Source organism: Tetranychus urticae, chromosome 1 (assembly GCF_039701765.1).
Source record: "Tetranychus urticae isolate SD_2017Ah chromosome 1, NJAU_TeUrti_SD_1.0, whole genome shotgun sequence".
Lineage (NCBI taxonomy): Eukaryota > Metazoa > Arthropoda > Arachnida > Trombidiformes > Tetranychidae > Tetranychus > Tetranychus urticae.
The window spans coordinates 16,543,426-16,562,025 of NC_142958.1; the positions used below are offsets into that span (position 1 = coordinate 16,543,426).

Genomic DNA, 18,600 nt, shown 5'->3' on the forward strand with positions numbered 1-18,600 from the left:
TTAAAATTTAAATATAAAATGAACAATAACCTATGCGGAAAAACTTTGAGACAAATTGTTCAGATGAAATTTCACAATTAAGAAGTTACAATAATTAAACATTTTATACATCATGCAAAAGCTGAAAATCAGTATTTTCTGCTAGAGCCATTTAATCCACCCTCAGGGACAAGATTATCATTTGTTTCAACGTTTTTCGCAGGCTTCCAAAAAGCATACTTAAGAAATTTTTTCAAAGAGTTGCTACACTAATTTGTCTATATTAATTGATTCCAATAAGTCTCAAGTCCTAAAAATTTCCAGCATATACGTTGAACCTCAGGCAATCGAATGATGTTTATTAGAAAGAAGTTCATGAAAGCAATAAGAATTAAATTACTCAAGAGCTAACGCATGGAAAATTCATTTCGAAACAGAAGCATTTGAGCTGACTGAAGCGCATTTGATTAATGCAAAAATCTAATAAACTAATCAAGCTAATTTTCTGAAATTTGACTTGTGTAAATAAATGTCCATTATAATCATTTCCCTAAAATTTCAAGTCAATTGAAAATATGATTTCTGAGAAAAAAGAAAAAATTGCTGAAATAACTTGTCTCAAAGTTTCTCCGCATAGGTTAGGTATAAATATCAGAGTAACCATGAGATTTCCTCATTATGTTTTCCAATTAATACATTTCAAGTTCAATGATAAAATGCTGACTGTTGCTGTGCTCAAAATACGACTTTCAAAGAAAAAAGTAATCAAGGAGCCAAAGAGAAACAAAATTTTCGATCTTTTTTATAGAATTATCGGCTGGCCTCAAATAGATGTTGAGCACTCTAAAGCCGTTGAAGCAATCAAAAGGTTCATGTTTTTCGGAAAGATTTTGCTCGTCTATCAACCTCATCCAAATGCAGTCCATCCAATTGCACCAACGAGATGGTTTACATATTTGTCGCTCACTATTGATCTCTGCACTTTGATCACTGTTATTCGTTTAATTTTCTGCTTTTTTACTGATAATCTATTGACTTTAGCTTATATGGGTGACATATTTGTTGGCATTAGAAATGCATATGCACTTCGAATGTTGAGTGTTTGTGCTATTGCTTGTTTGGGTGCTTTTAGAGCCATATCATGTTACTTGGCACGGAAAGGATCCCTTGATTGGACTAAAGTGATTGATAAAGCAATGATCAATGGATGGAAACCTGAAGTACTCAACATGAAGGAATTGTATTGTTTGAAATGGAGGCAGATAAGTGTTTTCATTACACGACAAGTAGTCGGTGCATCATTGGTGATTGCTTCAGTTTGGTTAACTTGTTACGTTTATTTGACAGTCAATTGTAAGACAGTCTACATGGCCCTACAAAACCCAACTATTTTGGGTTTCTTCGCCTTTTGGCAAGTGATCGCACTCATTGCAATGATTTGGTTTGTCCCACAAGCTGCTTGGATTGGCGTTCTTTATGTCATAGTAACATCTTATGTGCTTAACAAATCAAATTCCGTTTATAGTGATTTACAGACGTCATTAAAATGGAGATACATACCATCTTTAGTATTGAGGAAACTTTGCAACCAGAATATTTTATTCCTCAACGAATTTGATAGCATAAATCGCTTTACGCGTTACATTAGTTATGCTGCTTATAACTTGATCAGTGTAGTTGGTCAAGTTGCTATTTTTTACTCGTACCTTGGACTATTTGGAATGCCATTAGCTGATCGTGGCTTGGGACTCATCGGCTTTAATACAATATTTCAAATCGGTTTTAGTTCATATCTAGCGGCTAAATCAGTGGCTAAAGTATGCATAATATTTGAAACCATACAATCAGCATAATACGCTAGTTTTCAATATAATTTTATATCATTTACAGATTGGCCTTTCTTACTCTCACTATCATAGGATTTATCAAAACAATATTAATATTGAGCCTAGACTCAAACTCAAGGTAACTATGCTAATCAATTTCATTGTATAATTAGCAAAATATTGTTTTGTCAGTTGCTTGGTAATCTAGATCGATTGAGCAGCCCGTTCGTTGGTTTTTGGGTCGGGGAATCATTTGCGATGGATAATTACTCGTTCATTCAGGTAAGTATTGATTTCAACTTTTAATGATATATTACTTGATGGATATATCATTCAGTTTCATTCAATTATTTTATCCCAATGCATTTATTGCAGTACGTTTTCGAAACGGGTTCCAATATGATGCTCATAATTGTCACGATGTCGAACCTCATTTGGAAAAATTGATAGTTTGACAATTTATATCATTTTTTCATTCAAGAAGAGCGCTTTTTTTCATCTGTTGGAAGTAACTGGAAGCAATGTTAGATGGAGCTGTGGTTATTCAATGTGAGAATTTTTTGTTTGTATTTTTTTCAATTGTTGTTAATTTAGTTAATTTTTTCGTTTATTTAGGCAAAGTCTTTTAAACGACTTTTTGAAACTTTAATTGAACATCAGATGCCTCCAAAGAAAGGTGCGGCTTCAACCAGTAAATCGTCTGGTAAAGGTGACTCTAAAGATTCTGGCAAAAAAGAGACTAAAGAAAAGACCGGCTCTGGAAATTCTGTTAAAGTTCGTCATATACTTTGTGAGAAACAATCAAAAGCTTTGGAAGCCATTGAGAAGTTAAAGAGTGGCGTTAGTTTTTCTGAAGTTGCTAGGTTATTCAGTGAAGATAAAGCTCGTAATGGTGGTGATTTAGGATGGATGACCAGAGGATCTATGGTTGGACCTTTTCAAGATGCTGCATTTGCTTTAGCCACATCAACACCCAACAATCCAATTTACACCGATCCTCCAGTTAAGACAAAATTTGGATATCATGTAATTATGGTTGAAGGCAAAAAATAGTGACATTTCAACTTCTCAAATCGACCTTGTATTCCTCTCATTGTCATAAGCATTGAAAATTTTTTGATATCAACCTTACACATATTTGCATGTACTAAGTACAACATTAATACTTTATAAAAAAAGGCTAGGTAATAAAGCCATTATTTAAAACTTTCATCAGGACATCTAATTTTACAACGGAAAATAACGGTTCAAAATTAATGTTTTGAAAGTTGATATATCCTGAAATATGTTTCCATAATGACCAAATTTTGATGGGAATCTTGTAAGTTTTCTTGGCTAAAAGGCGGTTAAAGTTACCCGATGAGGAAAATTAACATATTTGGCTACCAGGAAGGTGATTTACCAGGATACAATTGAATTCAACTTGAATGTCACGATTAGAAAAAGCTATGTCAATATTTACACAAATTATCCAACCAAGTTCAACAGACTAATCAATCCACAGGTTTAAATGACTAACTCTGAAGCTAAACAAACCAAAGGTAATTTGGTAAAGATAGTTGAATACCTCAATGTACACAATCCTGTATTTGGACGTTTACCTGTGCCAATCTGAATAATACCAAAACTATCCAGCAAAGCTGTAAAAATGATGTCAGCTATTCACCAAATGTTTTCGTGAAACAATTCATGATTCAAGAGGCAAAAAGTAATATCGACCATAAGTGATGATGAATAGTAAAAGTGAAAGATGAGCTTTGATGAAAGCCAAATTATCAATACTGATGGTCGGCTGTAAACTAGCCTTAAAGATGGACATGGATTGGCCATCAAGATGGGTACAAAATCAATTAGCTATTTGATAATAGGAACATGTTTCTCATCAAATGTCCCATAATCAATCAGTTGACACTTAGAGACTGTGTGAAGTTGACATTTTTGTTGACCCGCAAAACCAAAGGCAAGGCCTTTCTCCACTGACCCCAAAAACTTGCATTTTATAAGGTCAACTGTAAAGTTCCTATGGAAGGAAAAGGAAAAGGAAAAGCATTAACTGAAAAATATTATGATGATGATGAATAAAGACAGAGAGAGAGAGAGAGGGAGAGTAAGGTGAGCAAGGGAAGACGGGAATAACAAACAAAAACAGAACGACATAAAAGGAGATGAAGATGAAGAAGAGGAAGGGGAGAGGAAAGATGTTCACACGGGAGTAAAACAAGAAAACGGGATAACAAGTTGAGGCGGAGTAAAAGTGACTTTAGCTTTTGTAGAGCGCGTTTCACTGCTTATTGGGCTACCTCTTTTTTTTCATCATCATCATCATTTTATCTGTATTAGTTACCAACATTTACCTTAATAAGCAACAACACTAAACAACAGCCGACTCAGCATTGCAACTTTACCATTATTGTTGGTTAACTTGATCACTTTCACCGAGTCATCTTCATCATTGTTGCCATCAAAAATAAAATCGTGTGTTATGTGATTCTCATTGCCTCAAACGGATTACAAGTGACCGTTCAATCGTTGATTTACCTTCAACCTCAACTTAACCAACCAAGTAAACTTATCGTTTCGAGGTAAGCCTTTTGTTTTTACCTTTTCATTTAAATGGAGGAAACAATTGCCTTTTAAAATGTTTGACTTCTGTGTTACGTAAAGGAAATAATTGGTTGTTTTGTTATGATTATGAGTGATGATGATGTTGTTGATGATACTACAGTCTAAGAAAGTAAAAGGAGGAAGAAATGATGATGGCGAAGCAAGAGTAAGCAAAGAAGAGCAAAAATTTACCCTCAAGGCCTTGGCACTTTAAGATGACCCCAAAGACCAGTTCAAACGACATGGAGAGACAGAGAGATTGGAAAAGAAGATGCTAAAGGGAGGAGAAGATGAAAAAAAAAGATGAAACAAGAATGATGATAAGCTGTGTAACGAGCAATCAAAAGTGAATTGCTTAATGAAATGATGAGAATTTTTACCTTGAATTCTTAAACTTTGTTCACCATTAGCATCTTGATAATCATCTTCATCTTTTCCACCACTTTTATCTTTTCTTTATTTTTTCTCATCTTTCCAATGATTATCAGATATTCTGAAGAATGCTCAGCCAAACAAACAAAGTGTTGAAAGCACACATGATATCTTGTAAAAGGTTAAACTTGTTGTTGTTAGACCGTAAAGTTTAGGTTAAAAGGCAACTCAAATTATCGGATAAAAGTCTTCGTTGTAGGTCTTCAATTTACGGTCAAAGGTAAAGGCCAATAAAAAGGTAAATACATTAATCTTGTTAGGCAAAGGTTAGAAGCCTTAAAATTTCACATTTTTTACCTTAAAAAACATGAAAATTTCTTTTTCGGTAAAAAATATTGATCAAGAATTTGTGATTTAAGCTTGTCTTTTAAGCGAAATTTATTGTCCAGATAATCATTTTAATGCAACTGTATTTCATGTCGTGATTCGGCCTTTAATTGGTCAACATATCTGAGAAACTTGGTTACAATTTTTGCCGATTCAACGGCAACTTCCTTACCGATAGTTTCAAATCGTGATTAACGATTTTAATTAACCATTCTTTTCAATGATAATAATGATGACAACGATTATGATGTTAATGGTGCAAAGCTGATTAGACAATGAATTTGAAGTTTTGGCAGAAAAAAAATCAAATCAATATTTAAAGATGAAAATGATGGCAACTCAAAGGTTGCTAACACTTGCGATGAAGGAAGAAGAAAAAAACGAATTTATTCAAATCATGTTTTCTCAAGGCAACTCTGAATTCACAATCTATCTCAAGGTGAAATATGAAGAAATGCAAGAAAAGAAAAGCAGAACTTTTGAAATTCCCACGAAAAATAATTGAGTGATAAACATTGAAATCATCTTCAACCTTTGATTGTCTTTGTTACCAAACGTTGAAATAATAATGAACAAAAAAATTGAATGAAAAAGGGAAAAGTGGAGAAACGCTTTTTCTCTTACGATTTACTAGCGACAGATGTTTCCGGTCCAACTGAGCCTCTCACCCTGTCTACCTTTGATTTGAGTCGCGCAAGATTTCCGGTTGAACCGGAAGATAGCGGGATGAGGATCAAGTCCAAGTAGACAAGGAAGGTAACTTTTTATTAACGGAAAACGTCTTAACAATGGAATGACGATGTTAATGGTGAAAAGCGATTTGCTTGGCTAACTGGTTCTCAGGTATTAACTTGAAGTAGAAATGGGAGAAAAGATGAAAAAGGCTAAGAGAAGGCAAGATGATGATAAGAATGATGAGAATGATGATTGATTGGAAGAGAAAGTTTTCCTCAGATGATTCTCTTCACTTTTACTATTTTAATCCTTTTTCGGTTAATTTCTTCTTCTTCTTCTTCTTCTTCATTTTATTATTTAATAGCAACTTTTTATTGATGATAATGATCTTGATGTTCACCATTAACTTCATCAAAAAACGTTAACCTTTTTTTTATTTTCATTTTTACCTCTCTTCCAGTCTTGATTATTCACCTGATTTCAGTAGCAATGATGACAATCTGTTGATTTCAAGTCAATAACATTCTTTACTTTTCACGTTTCATTGTTTCCTTGTTTAATTTACCTTCATTTACCTGCCAATTTAATGGCTAATTAGATGAAGTTATCTTTTCCATCTTTCAATCTCAATATTTATAAAGTTAATTTGAATGTTAATTTCAAATGTTATTTTGAATGGTCATTTTAAGGTTAATTTAAAGGCTCATTTAAGATAATTTTATTTGGTCAAAATGTTGGATTGTCTTTGGATATCAGCTTTCAAAAGGTTGGTTTAAACCTAAAGGTTGATGTAATTGAAGCCATTTGTTCAATTGTTCAATCAAACATTTTATAGTAAAATACTTGATTGGTCAAGATAAGAACAACTATTTTTCATTGTAATTAACTAAACGTAACTTGAAACAATACAAATCAATGAATTTTCATTATTCAATGATTAACCGTCTCAAATTTCCCACCAAATTTCATCGCCTCTTGTATTGAACCAAAATGTATCAGAGAGAAGGCAAAGTTTACTTAAAAAAAGCAGCACTGAACTTTTTTTCTCATCTTGTTTCAACATTTCTTCACTAATTAGTGTTGAATAAATTTAAACTTGAATGTCCATCAAAAGTTTTCATTCAACAATGAGCAATGATTTATCTGTGTGAACATGTTTTACCTTGATGAGCACAGGTTTTACAGTTTTTCACAAAAATGTATTCTGTGGTCCGTAAATGATTTTTATGGTCAGTCCTAACTGAGTAGGAGTCAATCATCATCATCATTAGCTTTTCGCCTCATCTTCATGAGATCGTTTCGCTCTGTTCATCTTTCTTTGTCCACCAATAAACAAGGTTCATCATCACCTTTAAACCCTCATGACAATCTCTCACCAATTTGCAAGAACTTTTTCAACAAAATTTACTTTTCCAGTTTATCGTTAACCTTAACCAGAAACAAGATCCTTTTTCATCTCATCTTTAATGCTTCAACCATTTTTCAACTAACTTTAGATTTGCTTGATTAAAGTAGTAAAATATTTACATTTAATCATTAGTATTATTACATCTAGTAAATTTACAATTAGTTAATTACAATAATGACAATAATACAGTTGACTGGTTTAAAGAGTTTACTTTTCTGGTTTGCTTTTCATTTTTCCCTTTTGTTTTCCCTTCAATCCTTCAATTTTACATAACATTATCATTTTCATCTTTTCACTGTTTTTTCAACTTTGACTTTTTTTGTTATTCCTCTCTACATTTTTCACATCAATCTTTCCTCTTCATCTTGACCCTCTTTAAATAGCTGTTTTCATCTGATAGCATGCAATGATGAGACGAGCATCAAGCTGACATTGTACCTCAAATGCCATCCTCTTCATTTTAACAAACCATTCCTACCATTGCTCACAATATAAACATGCTTTCTCCTTCACTTTTCATATAATATTTCAACTTGAATTAACGTTACCATTTAAAGCACATTTGTTTCATTATCAAAACCATTAAATTATGTTTGATTAACTTTTCTCTCTTCTTCTTCTCTATCAACAGATTATTATCAAAGGAAAATTGGTTAATAATGAACATTATGGAAACCAATGGAACTCATGGCAACACCCGAAAACTGGAAACTGATCAAAAACACTAATCATTGCAATATATAAATCTGTTAAGTCTAGTCAACATCAACAGTCAAGTTGAACATTATTCAGTGACAAATATTGTGATTCAATCAAAGCATCTGTTGTAACAACATCATCACCAGCATCACCATTACCAGTGACAATAACCTTTCAGCTGCGAAAACCTTTTACCTTAAAAGTCGAAACATATCGAGAGCAAGAAAAGAGAATTAAAAAAAGGAGAAGAGAAGAGAGAGTCAACTGATCAACCAGGAGAGCAACCAGGAAAGTTACCAGGAAAAGGAGAGGGAGAAGCAGATGGAAGATGTAGCTTAACCCAAAGTCTGTTCATTTATTAAACATTACCTTGTGGCTATTGTAACGCGTGCCACGCGTTTTCGCGTGTCCAGTCCAATCTTCCATCAACATAATTATTAGCATCACTTTTGGTTGACTCTTGTTTCGCCAGAGAATCCAGTTTTACTGTTGCTAGACCTTTGCATCTTTAGGATGACCTTAACGGTTAAACCTTTTGCCGTTGCTATTTGCCCGCCATTATTTTAATACTTTCATCTTTCATCTTTTAATGACAACTTTTCTCGTCTTCACATTTAACATTTACATTTGTTGATTATAATTTAATGATTTATCTTACCTGTTGACTCTACAAGGTTTACTCCCAAAAAGTGTTCGCCTTTCTCATCATCATCATCATCATCAGCTTCAACCTTTTTCTTTCAAAACTTGGCAATGCCAGTTTCAACAAATCCTTCACATTATCAAAGTTATGATAACGCCATCAATGGTTTGTCACCGTTAAACGGTATAACATCTAATGGCGTTGTTATCGTTTCACCACCAAATACTCAGCAACAGTCATCAGGAGTTTCTAGTAACAACAATTCAAATGGTAATTATACCAACAACAACAACAACCTAAAAGATAGACATCATCATCAACAGCAACAATCAACTCTCTCCGTTCGACCAACCTCACCCTTGCCAAGTGACTATTCAACTCTGAATGGTGGTCTAACCCAGTTAACCTCACCATTAACACCGCGAACACCAATTATGAATGGTAACCTAATCAATACTGGAACGCTCAATCGAAATGCGAGTAAAAATCGTCTAACAGTTAACCATGTCAACAGCTCATCTTCAGGTCTACTGTCAACCACATTAACCTCACCAACCGCCAATGGGCCAAGTTTCAATTCGACCAAGCAAACAGTTTTAGACATTACCAGGAGTGGATCAGGGTTGACTCCTCCAGGCCTGGTAACATCATCTTCATCAACCACAGCAACTGGCCAAGCAGCTCGACCTTTAAGAAATGGTGGCCTTAACATATCTAGAATATCGGGGCCAGGGTTAAGCCAACAAATGCCGGGATCACCTCATGGTCCAGGTTGTCCAGGTGATCCTGGTAGTCCAATAGGTTTGTTGAGTCCAACTGGATATACTCGTGTCAACCAACAATCAGCAAGTGACATTGTTTTCAATTCCAATGGAATCTCAGAGATGCTCTCTTCTCTGGCTCTCATGTGTTTATTATCACTGTTAATGGCCTTTTTGGCCCTCTTCTTTCTCCAACGAACCGGACCCATTATAACCATACCTGAAGACCTTAAACCCAACGAACTGCCACTCTCACCTGGCACCAATTCCCCTCTAACCAAGGATAAAAGTACTGTTAATGTATTCAGTCAATCACGAATCGTTGTAAATACTCGTGAATATGTTCGTGTCTTCCAAATATCAGTCTCTTTAAGTACTCTTACCATTTCACTAAACTTGTGTTGCCTTTTTGTCTGTTGCATTCAATTCTTGTCTGCCGTTAAACTGCTTAAAACACCTCAAGGGACCAAAAGGTTTGCTCTATTTTTAATCATTTAACCAAAAAAAACGATCAAACTTGTATCAATTGTTTTAACGCAACTGGAAACATCAAAATCCCGTTTTCACCTCCTTCCCTGTTCAACCTCAAAAAAAAACGCTGTAAACATTTGATTCACTTTTGATTATCTAATTTTGTTTCTTTTTTACTTCTCCTTCTTATTCCTCTCATCAATCATTATGACTGATCTTTGTAAACAATGTTCATTTTTAGTTTACTTTTTTCTTCTTCTTCTTCATTCAGTATCTGATCAAATTGAAATGGTTACAATGATTAGTTTACACAATCCATCAAACATTCAATGTTAGTTGAAGAAGCAAAGAAAAAAACAGTTTTCTCTTTTTTTTCTATTTACGCTTCAATCTTAAGGTTAAACCTTTTTGCACAAATTTTATTAAATGTTGGCCTAATTTTGACCCTAAATTTGCTTCCTTAATCACCATCTAAATGGTTCAAAATGATGATCAAGTTAATTATCAACAGAAAGCTGATAATTTTTGCCTAAATTCATTTTCTTTACATTTTTTGTTTCTTCATTCCAATTCAATTTCCACTCAATCTCACGCTACTGTAATCATTTCTAACAAGATTGATTCAATTTAACATAATTATTAAGAAAAACATTTTTTTTATTCAAATAATTTTCATCAATTATCATCTTCATCAACATAATTATATTAATTAATCTCATCATTTCAATAGCTTTACCCAATGTACAATCATGCATGTTTAAAGAGTTTATCATGAACCATTTTTAATTTAATTACTCCAATTCATTCATTCATGAGTCAATTAATTGTTGAATAGAGTTTCGTTTCAATGTCCAAATTTGCCTTTTTCAACAGTTTAAAGGCTATCGAAGTTAATCGAGAAAAAAGGTCAACTTGATTGCGTTTTCATCAACACTGAGTTAAATTGTTCGGAAAGGATTAATCATAATGTCTTAATAATGGAAGATTCTTTAATTGCAAAAATGAAATGGAAAAACAATAATCAATAAATCATGCAATTATCACCTTCTAATGAAATTAATATCATTTAATGAACATTAGTTTTCTGTTTTTTGGAATCGCTTTGAAGCGCAATAAAACAACAATTGGAAACAAAATTAAACACATTTTTCCATTCAATTTGATCAAAGTTAGTTGTTATTATCACTTTTATTATCCTGAAAAACGATTGAAAATAATGTTTAGAAATTGAGATTTTTTGATGAAAATCATTTTACTTTTGCTCATCAAATGTAGCCAAGTTGAACCCAAAAATGAGCTCATCTTTAAGATGATAATGATGACGATTATGGGAATAATGATGATTGGAGTGATGATTAAATGTTTCAGGTTAAGATTGATTTGAATTAAATGATGTTCAGTTGAAATGTTATGACCGGAACTCGAGTGTCATTTGTTTCAGACTTTTCTGAGGTTCTTTTCATACAAATCATCTTGTTAACAAAGTGTGTCTAATGAATGAGTTACACTTTATTTTACACTCTAATGATTTAATTACGTTACTAAGAAAAAAAAGAAGAAGCAAAAAAGGTTGGAAAAAGGCTGTAAAACTGATTCTTTTCTCTCTTTTTCTTCCTTCTCTTCAGGACCCAACAATTTTTGAAAAAAACTTCCCATGTTCGTATAACTGCCATTGGTGCTTTCCTCTTGTCAATTCCTATCTTTTTTACCGGTAAGTTGATTCTGTTCATTCACTTCTTTACCTTTTCAACTTTTTATGTTCAATGAAATTGAAAGCAACATTTGCACAATTTGACAAACTCATACAAAACTGTATCTTTCAATGTGTAGGCTCAGTTTTCAGGTTTTATTACTTTTCAAATTTTCATTATCGTAGGTTGATGTTGAATCAAATAAAGACTTTTATTTTCAACATTAAATTGTTTATTCTGGCTAATCCACAGTTTGATCATTGATCAGGTTTTGTTTGCTTTTCTTGTTTAAATGCAATTTCATTAATCATTTCATTTTCATTTCTCTTTTTGTCACTTTTCATTTGCAACTTTATTCACATCTTTTTGTCGTTTGCACTGTTGATTGCTTTTGCAAAAGTGCTTTGATATTCATGAATCATGATTTTGAGAAATTTGAAAACTTTGAAGTTCTTGGCTCAAAAAACTTGCATTTGTTTTTTCTTCGTGTTTTCCAAATTTTCTTGTTCAACTTTTAAAACTCAATTTTAGCTAAATTGTTGAAATCATGCTTTAGGAATTAAGTTTTTGCCTCATTTCTCATTTATATTTTTGCGCTGTTAATGGACGTTGAAATTTTGGTTAACAAAACTCGTCACTTTTGACAGACTTTTTAATTGGATTGATTTCATTTTTACATGTTTTTTTACCTCTTTTTTCAATCATTTTCTGTAACATCAGATAATCATGAGTTTGATTGAAATTTTTAATCATTTATTAGGTTAATGGATGTTGAGGTAAACAGAGTTGTAAGGTGTCAATCAGCAAATTAAAGGTTAAATAAATGTGACTTAATTATTTCATTACAATAAGTTTTACAAATTAAAGTCAATCAAATTTTCCATTTTGGTTCAACATCCATTTTCATCTCAATCAAAAAAGATAATTGAAAATGTCGTTTCTTTCAACGTTCATCATAAAGTCCAAGTTCATATTTAGATGAAACGATCGATTCTAATAATAAGGTTACACTTGCGTTGGTGTTCAAGTTTCAGATCAAAATGCTATGAATTAAGTCAGTTCATGGACAAAGAAAAGCAGGAAAATTTCCTAATCAACTTTCAGTTCTTGAAATATAAAGTTAAAGACGTGAAGCTGACATTTAATGAACAATCAGTAATCAAATTCAGAGAAACAGAGATAAACGGAGATGCAAACAATGAATTAGACTTCAAGATTGAATCAGTCAAGATAATCAATTTGATCCACTTTTTATGAGCAACTATCATGATCCATTTAGAAAACAGAATTTCAAATTTATTTCATTTTATATGAAGTAAGACGTTTAGGAAATTCTGTTTTCTCTGGATTTTCCCTGAAGATATTCCATGTTATTATCTTATCATTTTCTGACCTTAAACTCGCCGAAGCGTTAATTATTAGTCTGGGAAATGATGATGTTATTATACATGATTAGCTAATGTTGAGCCTTTATTTGTACCATTATCATTTATAGCAATCGTTTGAAGCTCGATTAAAGCTCAATTGCGCTTCAACCTTTTATAACAATAAATGGCAAATTTTTTTTACAAAAAAGATCGTTTTCTGCGAAACAAAGCAAGAGAAAAGCAAAAATTGCAGAGAAATAAAAATGGATTGAATTACAATTAAGGGAAAATGAGATCGTGCGAGTTTCAAATTGAACCTCAACAGCAAATAAAAACACAATCAGTCTTAATTGTAATCAAATTGTCTCCATTTTCATTTAGTCTAAACATGTAACCTTAACCTTTTCTCGGTTAATTTTGAAATTGCCTTTTTTTAGTCACAACTTTGCACTTCCTTAATTTGCCTTCCCAACGACTTTGCTCCATTTAAAGTTCATTTTATTGATGACAACAATCAAGTCTCAATTTACCTATCACCATGATACTCTTCATTGAATCAGTTGAACAACAATTGCATGAACAACAAAAGGCCAGATAAAAGTAGCAAAAGTATAAGTAGCAAAGAAAAGCAAAAAATGACTCTTAAATGGTAAAAATGCTTTAATCAGATTGAACCCATTTCCGTAGCTCAAAATAGTAAACTAATCAATCCAAGTATCAAATGACAATCAATTTACAAATCAACTTACGAATCAATTTGACCATCGAACATTAAAAGCTGAAATGCAAAAAAAAGTTGAAACTGAACAAAATTGGTTTCTAAACAATCGCAGCATCATGAATGGTTTAACCTTTAAACATCATCTCATGTTTAATGGTAAAGACCAAAGTTTACAATTTATGGGTCGAAACAAGAGAAGAGCCCAAAAAAAGAAAAAAACTGTTGAAAGGAAAATGGAGAGAATTGAAAATGTTCACCTTGAGAAATGAACTGAACAAATGTTACCACAGAATTGACTCCCTTCCGTTAAGAATAGCTTTTGTTTGTTTGTCATCTCAATAATATTCTTAAGAATGCTTAACATTTAAATATCATTTTCAATAACAATATCAACGGAAACCGGATAATGTTTTGTTCATTGACTGTATAACCGGAAACATGGGCAGAGATGACACACAACTTTATCATTCTCATCATTTTTATCCTCTTTCTTTTTCTCTCTGATATTTTTAGGAGTCATACTATTTACATTCATCAATTTTGACGAGACTCCAGCTTTAATTACTAGCATCATCATTGGCATTGGAATTGTTTTCTGTGGCCTTGCATCCGTTCAAAACGTCTATTTATGGCAAGTAAGTTGACCTAATATTTAGTCGCCTTCTTTGAATCACTTTTCCCACAATCTTGCCAAGCAACAAATCAATTCATCTAAATTGGTAACTTTGATTGATTCAAAGCATTCAATTCTGGTCAACACTTTTGTTTCATTTGTTTACATCTTTTTTTACCTCGTTCATGATTCTTGTTAAATTGCTGTTAATTATTCAGCTTGATGTTTCAATGTTCCAGTTAGTGTTTTATTATTATCATTATTCATCATTACTCTATTGGCTTCAAGCTGAGGTTTGCTTGGCTTTCAGGTGTACGGTTAGTTCAAAATAACTGACTTTACTTTCAAATGACTTTTCATTATTTTTACCTCAAACTTGATGAAAAGTGCGGTTTTGTGGTTGATTTAGGTTAACACAATGTTGAACATTATTCTGATAATCTGATGAGAATCACACTTTTTTTGATTAATGTAAGTGTCTTCTATACTTGAATCTTCCTCGAGCAGTTCGTTGATTAACATGGTTATTACATGAACAAGTTTAGTTGATTAATGTTTAAAAGTACCTTTTTTGCTGATGTTTAAGATGAAAACAATTGAACAAGATTAACGGGTTTCACTTTACCAACTTTTAAAAAGTTAATCATTTTCAACATTTTCTTGTTAACCATCAATTGGCGATCAATTAAATTGTTTGATTGATTGTTAACTTGTTGACTTGATTGTTTTGTTGATTGGAAAGGTAAATTGTCCTTTTTTGTTGGTTAAAAAGATGTAAACGTATTTACGTAACATCATTGTCTTGATGATCGGTCAGGAAAATCAACACTTGAGTGCCATTGTTTTAATATGTCAGTGTCAACCGATTCTTCCTGGAAAGGTGACATTTCTCATCTTCTATTAGCTCAACAAATTTAATTAACACCTTTGATTATTTGTTTTTTTCTTCCTTTTTTTTCCTCTTCAGGCCGAGAAGACTAAAGCAAGCAAGGAAATGACAGAGAGTCGGTTAACTCAACTCCAGGGATCCGCTTTACTTCAACCAATTGAACTGTCAACGTTGGTTTAAAATAAACAATTATAATTATTTATCTGGTTAATTCAGTCTAGTTTAATGAAGTCACATGTATTTAATAAAGAAAATTGTAAATGCCATGATCAATCGTAATTCAATGCTCTCCATGTTGTTCCTGTTATAAGATCTAAAAAAGGTACAGATTGGATTGCTTTCAACAATAATTTTCTCGTGCTATTTCAATTCTGCCGCAACAGACAATGATACAATATTTCATTCGTTGCGACTCTTGAGACGGCTTCGCCCACCAACGATTGAAACGTGATTGCTTCCTAAATAAGATTACATTGTCTCTTCTGACCCTCAGAGGGTTTACATTTTCTTGATTTTGTATTTTTTCGCAAAAAATTGTAAATTTTTATGTTATCCTTCACATAATGTATATACAGTAGATATTAAATGAAAATACACAGATTTTTTCATCCTACACTTGATGATTTATGGCTAATTGAAATGTAAATAAAGTAGGTAAAATAGAAATTGATTAATTATCGCAGCGCATTAAAATTAAAGTAAAGATTTTAACTCAGATATGCCTGTTTGAAAATCCACTTTTTGTCCGCGTATTGAACATTTAAAAGAATTGACATTTATATACGCAAGTAAAGTCACAAGCGGTGATGAGTGGGTATTTTCAGGAATGAAAATGTGATCAAAAGCTGATCAACTAACTTTCTAAATATTAAACAAATCTTTAAAATGCTACTAGATTTAGATTAATTGGCAACTAAGAGATCGCATTTTTTGTTTTCTCATCGCTGATCTTATTACCTTATGATTTTTTAGTTTTCACGCAAGGAAAATGAACTAATAATGATTAGCCATAATTAGTAAATCAGTCGATAAATTTTTTGACCATTCATCGAAATTTCCTTTATTTCATCGTAATGGCGTTGACTTTGAATTCATTGATTTCATTGAAATTATTGATTCAAGCTTAGGACGCATAGAAATTTATCAGATCTATTCTGATAACCATTTCATCTCTTCGAAGTAAAATTACCCCTAAAACATAATTAGTTTCATCTCACATCGGCTGTGTTTCATTTTCACGAATAAAGTTTAGTGAAGTTTAGTAACACCGATTAGTGACTCCATCTATTATTTATCTTATTATATTTTTCTTACTACCGGTATCTTAAAATTGAACTAGATGGCGCTTTTATTTAATTTTTTAAAAATAGTCGACAAAATGGCGTATAAACATCCAATATCTGGTTTTAGTAAATTGTGTTATCCACTTTTTTAGTTTTAATTCTATATTTTGTTCATTTGTGTACAGCAATCATGCCCAAAAGAAAACATGCCGATGAAGACAAAAGCTCCAATAACCAGATGATATATGGTCAAAGTGATTGTGGAGGTAGAGCAATGCTTCGTGGAGGTAGCTTAAGATGTGAAGCTCCTTTTTCAACGGATCTTGAAGCCGTTAAAGAACGGGAAGCCTGTGATTACTCTATAAAGATAGATATGGAAACTGCAAAAGCCGGTCAAGCTCCGAGAAGGATTCGTATTTATGCGGATGGTATTTATGATTTATTCCACCTAGGACATGCTAGACAATTAAAGCAAGCCAAAAATGCCTTTCCTGACGTTTGGCTTATTGTTGGTGTCAACAATGACGCGATGACCCACTCTCTCAAAGGAAAAACTGTGATGAATGAAGATGAAAGATACGAAGCTGTTAGATATTGTTGTGTTGTCGATGAAGTTATCCGTGATGCACCTTGGGTGTTAACAGAAGAATTTTTAACACAAAATAAGATTGATTTTGTTGCTCATGATGAAGTACCTTATACATCTGATGGTCAAGATGATGTTTACGCTCTAATCAAACAAAAAGGAATGTTTTTACCAACGCAAAGGACTGAAGGTGTATCAACTAGCGATTTAGTAGCCCGGATTGTTAAAGATTATGATATTTATGTACGACGTAACTTAGCCAGAGGATATTCTGCCAAGGAAATGAACGTATCATTCATAAATGAGAAAAAATTCCTACTTCAAAACAAAATGGATGAACTGAAAGACAAATTTGAAGAAAAGAGACATGGTTTTATACATACATGGGAAGAGAAATCAAGAGATTTTATTGGTAGCTTTCTTGAATTATTTGGTAGAGAAGGAGCCTTGAATAACCTTTGGAATGAGAGCAAGGGCAGATTACAAAGAGCTATTTCTCCGCCGCCTAGCCCTTGAATATTTCAAGGATTATCTATTTAATTATACCTTCATCTATTCTACTTTTAATCCAACAATCAAGGAAATGCGATCCTAGGTAGATGAAATAGTAAATAAAATTGTTTTACAAATTTTCCTGTTTTAACGATTAATTGTTGCTTGTTTTCGCAAAAAGCATTTATTTATTGTCATGGTTTATTAGGATATCTGATTTTTTATATTAAATTTTCTCATCCAACCATCGATTTAATATATTTCATGGTAAGATGTATTTCTGTCAAATTATTTATAAAACAAAGTCTAAGAACACAGTTGAGATTTTAGGAAACATTTTCTACTGATTTCCAATCTTGTTTACCAAATTTTAATTTTAAAACAAAGCTATTTATAATTGAAAATTGTTCATCAAGCTTTTCTCATTTAATCAATTGTACAAAAGCAGCTAAACAATTGTCAATCAAAGTGAGTAAAGCCAACAATTTATTTCATCATTTATTAAAGCTTGTCAAGCTAATTTTAATCACAATTGTCCAAGAAATTTGCTTGAATAATCGTAAATAAAAATTCAAGTATTTTGGGGTTAATTTCCCTCAATTGCATTTATTTCTAATTTTCTAGTAATCATAGTTTATTCGGTTGACTTTACACTCTCTGGTAAAAATTAATTCAATGAATCGACGTCAAACAATCAATCAAACGTAATGTGAATGAGAAAAAATAGAAGAAAACTATTTAACAATTTATTAATCATTTGTAATAATAGAGGAAACTTGCCAATCAAGTACCACTCAAGACATGAAAAGACGTCCCGTTTGATGTATTGTGATACAATTAACATTTCTCAATGTAAACGTGAACAACTATTAGTTAATAATAGATTATATGTAATATCAGGTTGGACTGAAACTTGAAAATGAAAGATAGCAATCAGGTTATTTCCCTGGTTTCCCAGATCTTTCAACTTTTCATGGCATCTTCAAGAGCTGACAAGTTTATGTAAATAACAGTTATTTTGTCCATTGATTCATCAACTATTGAATTTATTTGACCAGCAAAGTGTGTTTATTGCTGTTACGAAGTAATTTTTTTGTTTCTTTGATTCATTTCCATGACATTACCATGTGAAG

General features: G+C 32.3%; 3 protein-coding genes and 1 pseudogene across 4 annotated transcripts; all 4 read left to right on the top strand.

The window, feature by feature from the left end:
• Positions 1-526: 526 nt before the first annotated feature.
• On the top strand, positions 527-2,349 carry LOC149094675 (uncharacterized). Its single transcript, XM_089266676.1, has 4 exons — positions 527-1,796; positions 1,870-1,944; positions 1,998-2,087; positions 2,181-2,349. Exons 1-4 carry the CDS (start codon positions 555-557, stop codon positions 2,250-2,252), a joined length of 1,479 nt encoding a protein of 492 aa, XP_089122802.1. The 5' UTR covers positions 527-554; the 3' UTR covers positions 2,253-2,349.
• Positions 2,350-2,366: 17 nt separating this feature from the next.
• Positions 2,367-3,017, top strand: LOC107359180 (peptidyl-prolyl cis-trans isomerase NIMA-interacting 4 pseudogene; annotated as a pseudogene). Its single transcript, XR_001568032.3, has one exon. The product of XR_001568032.3 is annotated as a peptidyl-prolyl cis-trans isomerase NIMA-interacting 4 pseudogene (transcript).
• Positions 2,367-15,719, top strand: LOC107359179 (uncharacterized). Its single transcript, XM_015925650.3, has 5 exons — positions 2,367-4,387; positions 7,883-9,827; positions 11,451-11,536; positions 14,118-14,239; positions 15,185-15,719. Exons 2-5 carry the CDS (start codon positions 8,704-8,706, stop codon positions 15,284-15,286), a joined length of 1,434 nt encoding a protein of 477 aa, XP_015781136.1. The 5' UTR covers positions 2,367-4,387; positions 7,883-8,703; the 3' UTR covers positions 15,287-15,719.
• Positions 15,720-16,511: 792 nt separating this feature from the next.
• On the top strand, positions 16,512-17,711 carry LOC107359117 (choline-phosphate cytidylyltransferase A). Its single transcript, XM_015925566.3, has one exon. It carries the CDS (start codon positions 16,580-16,582, stop codon positions 17,489-17,491), a length of 912 nt encoding a protein of 303 aa, XP_015781052.1. The 5' UTR covers positions 16,512-16,579; the 3' UTR covers positions 17,492-17,711.
• Positions 17,712-18,600: the final 889 nt, after the last annotated feature.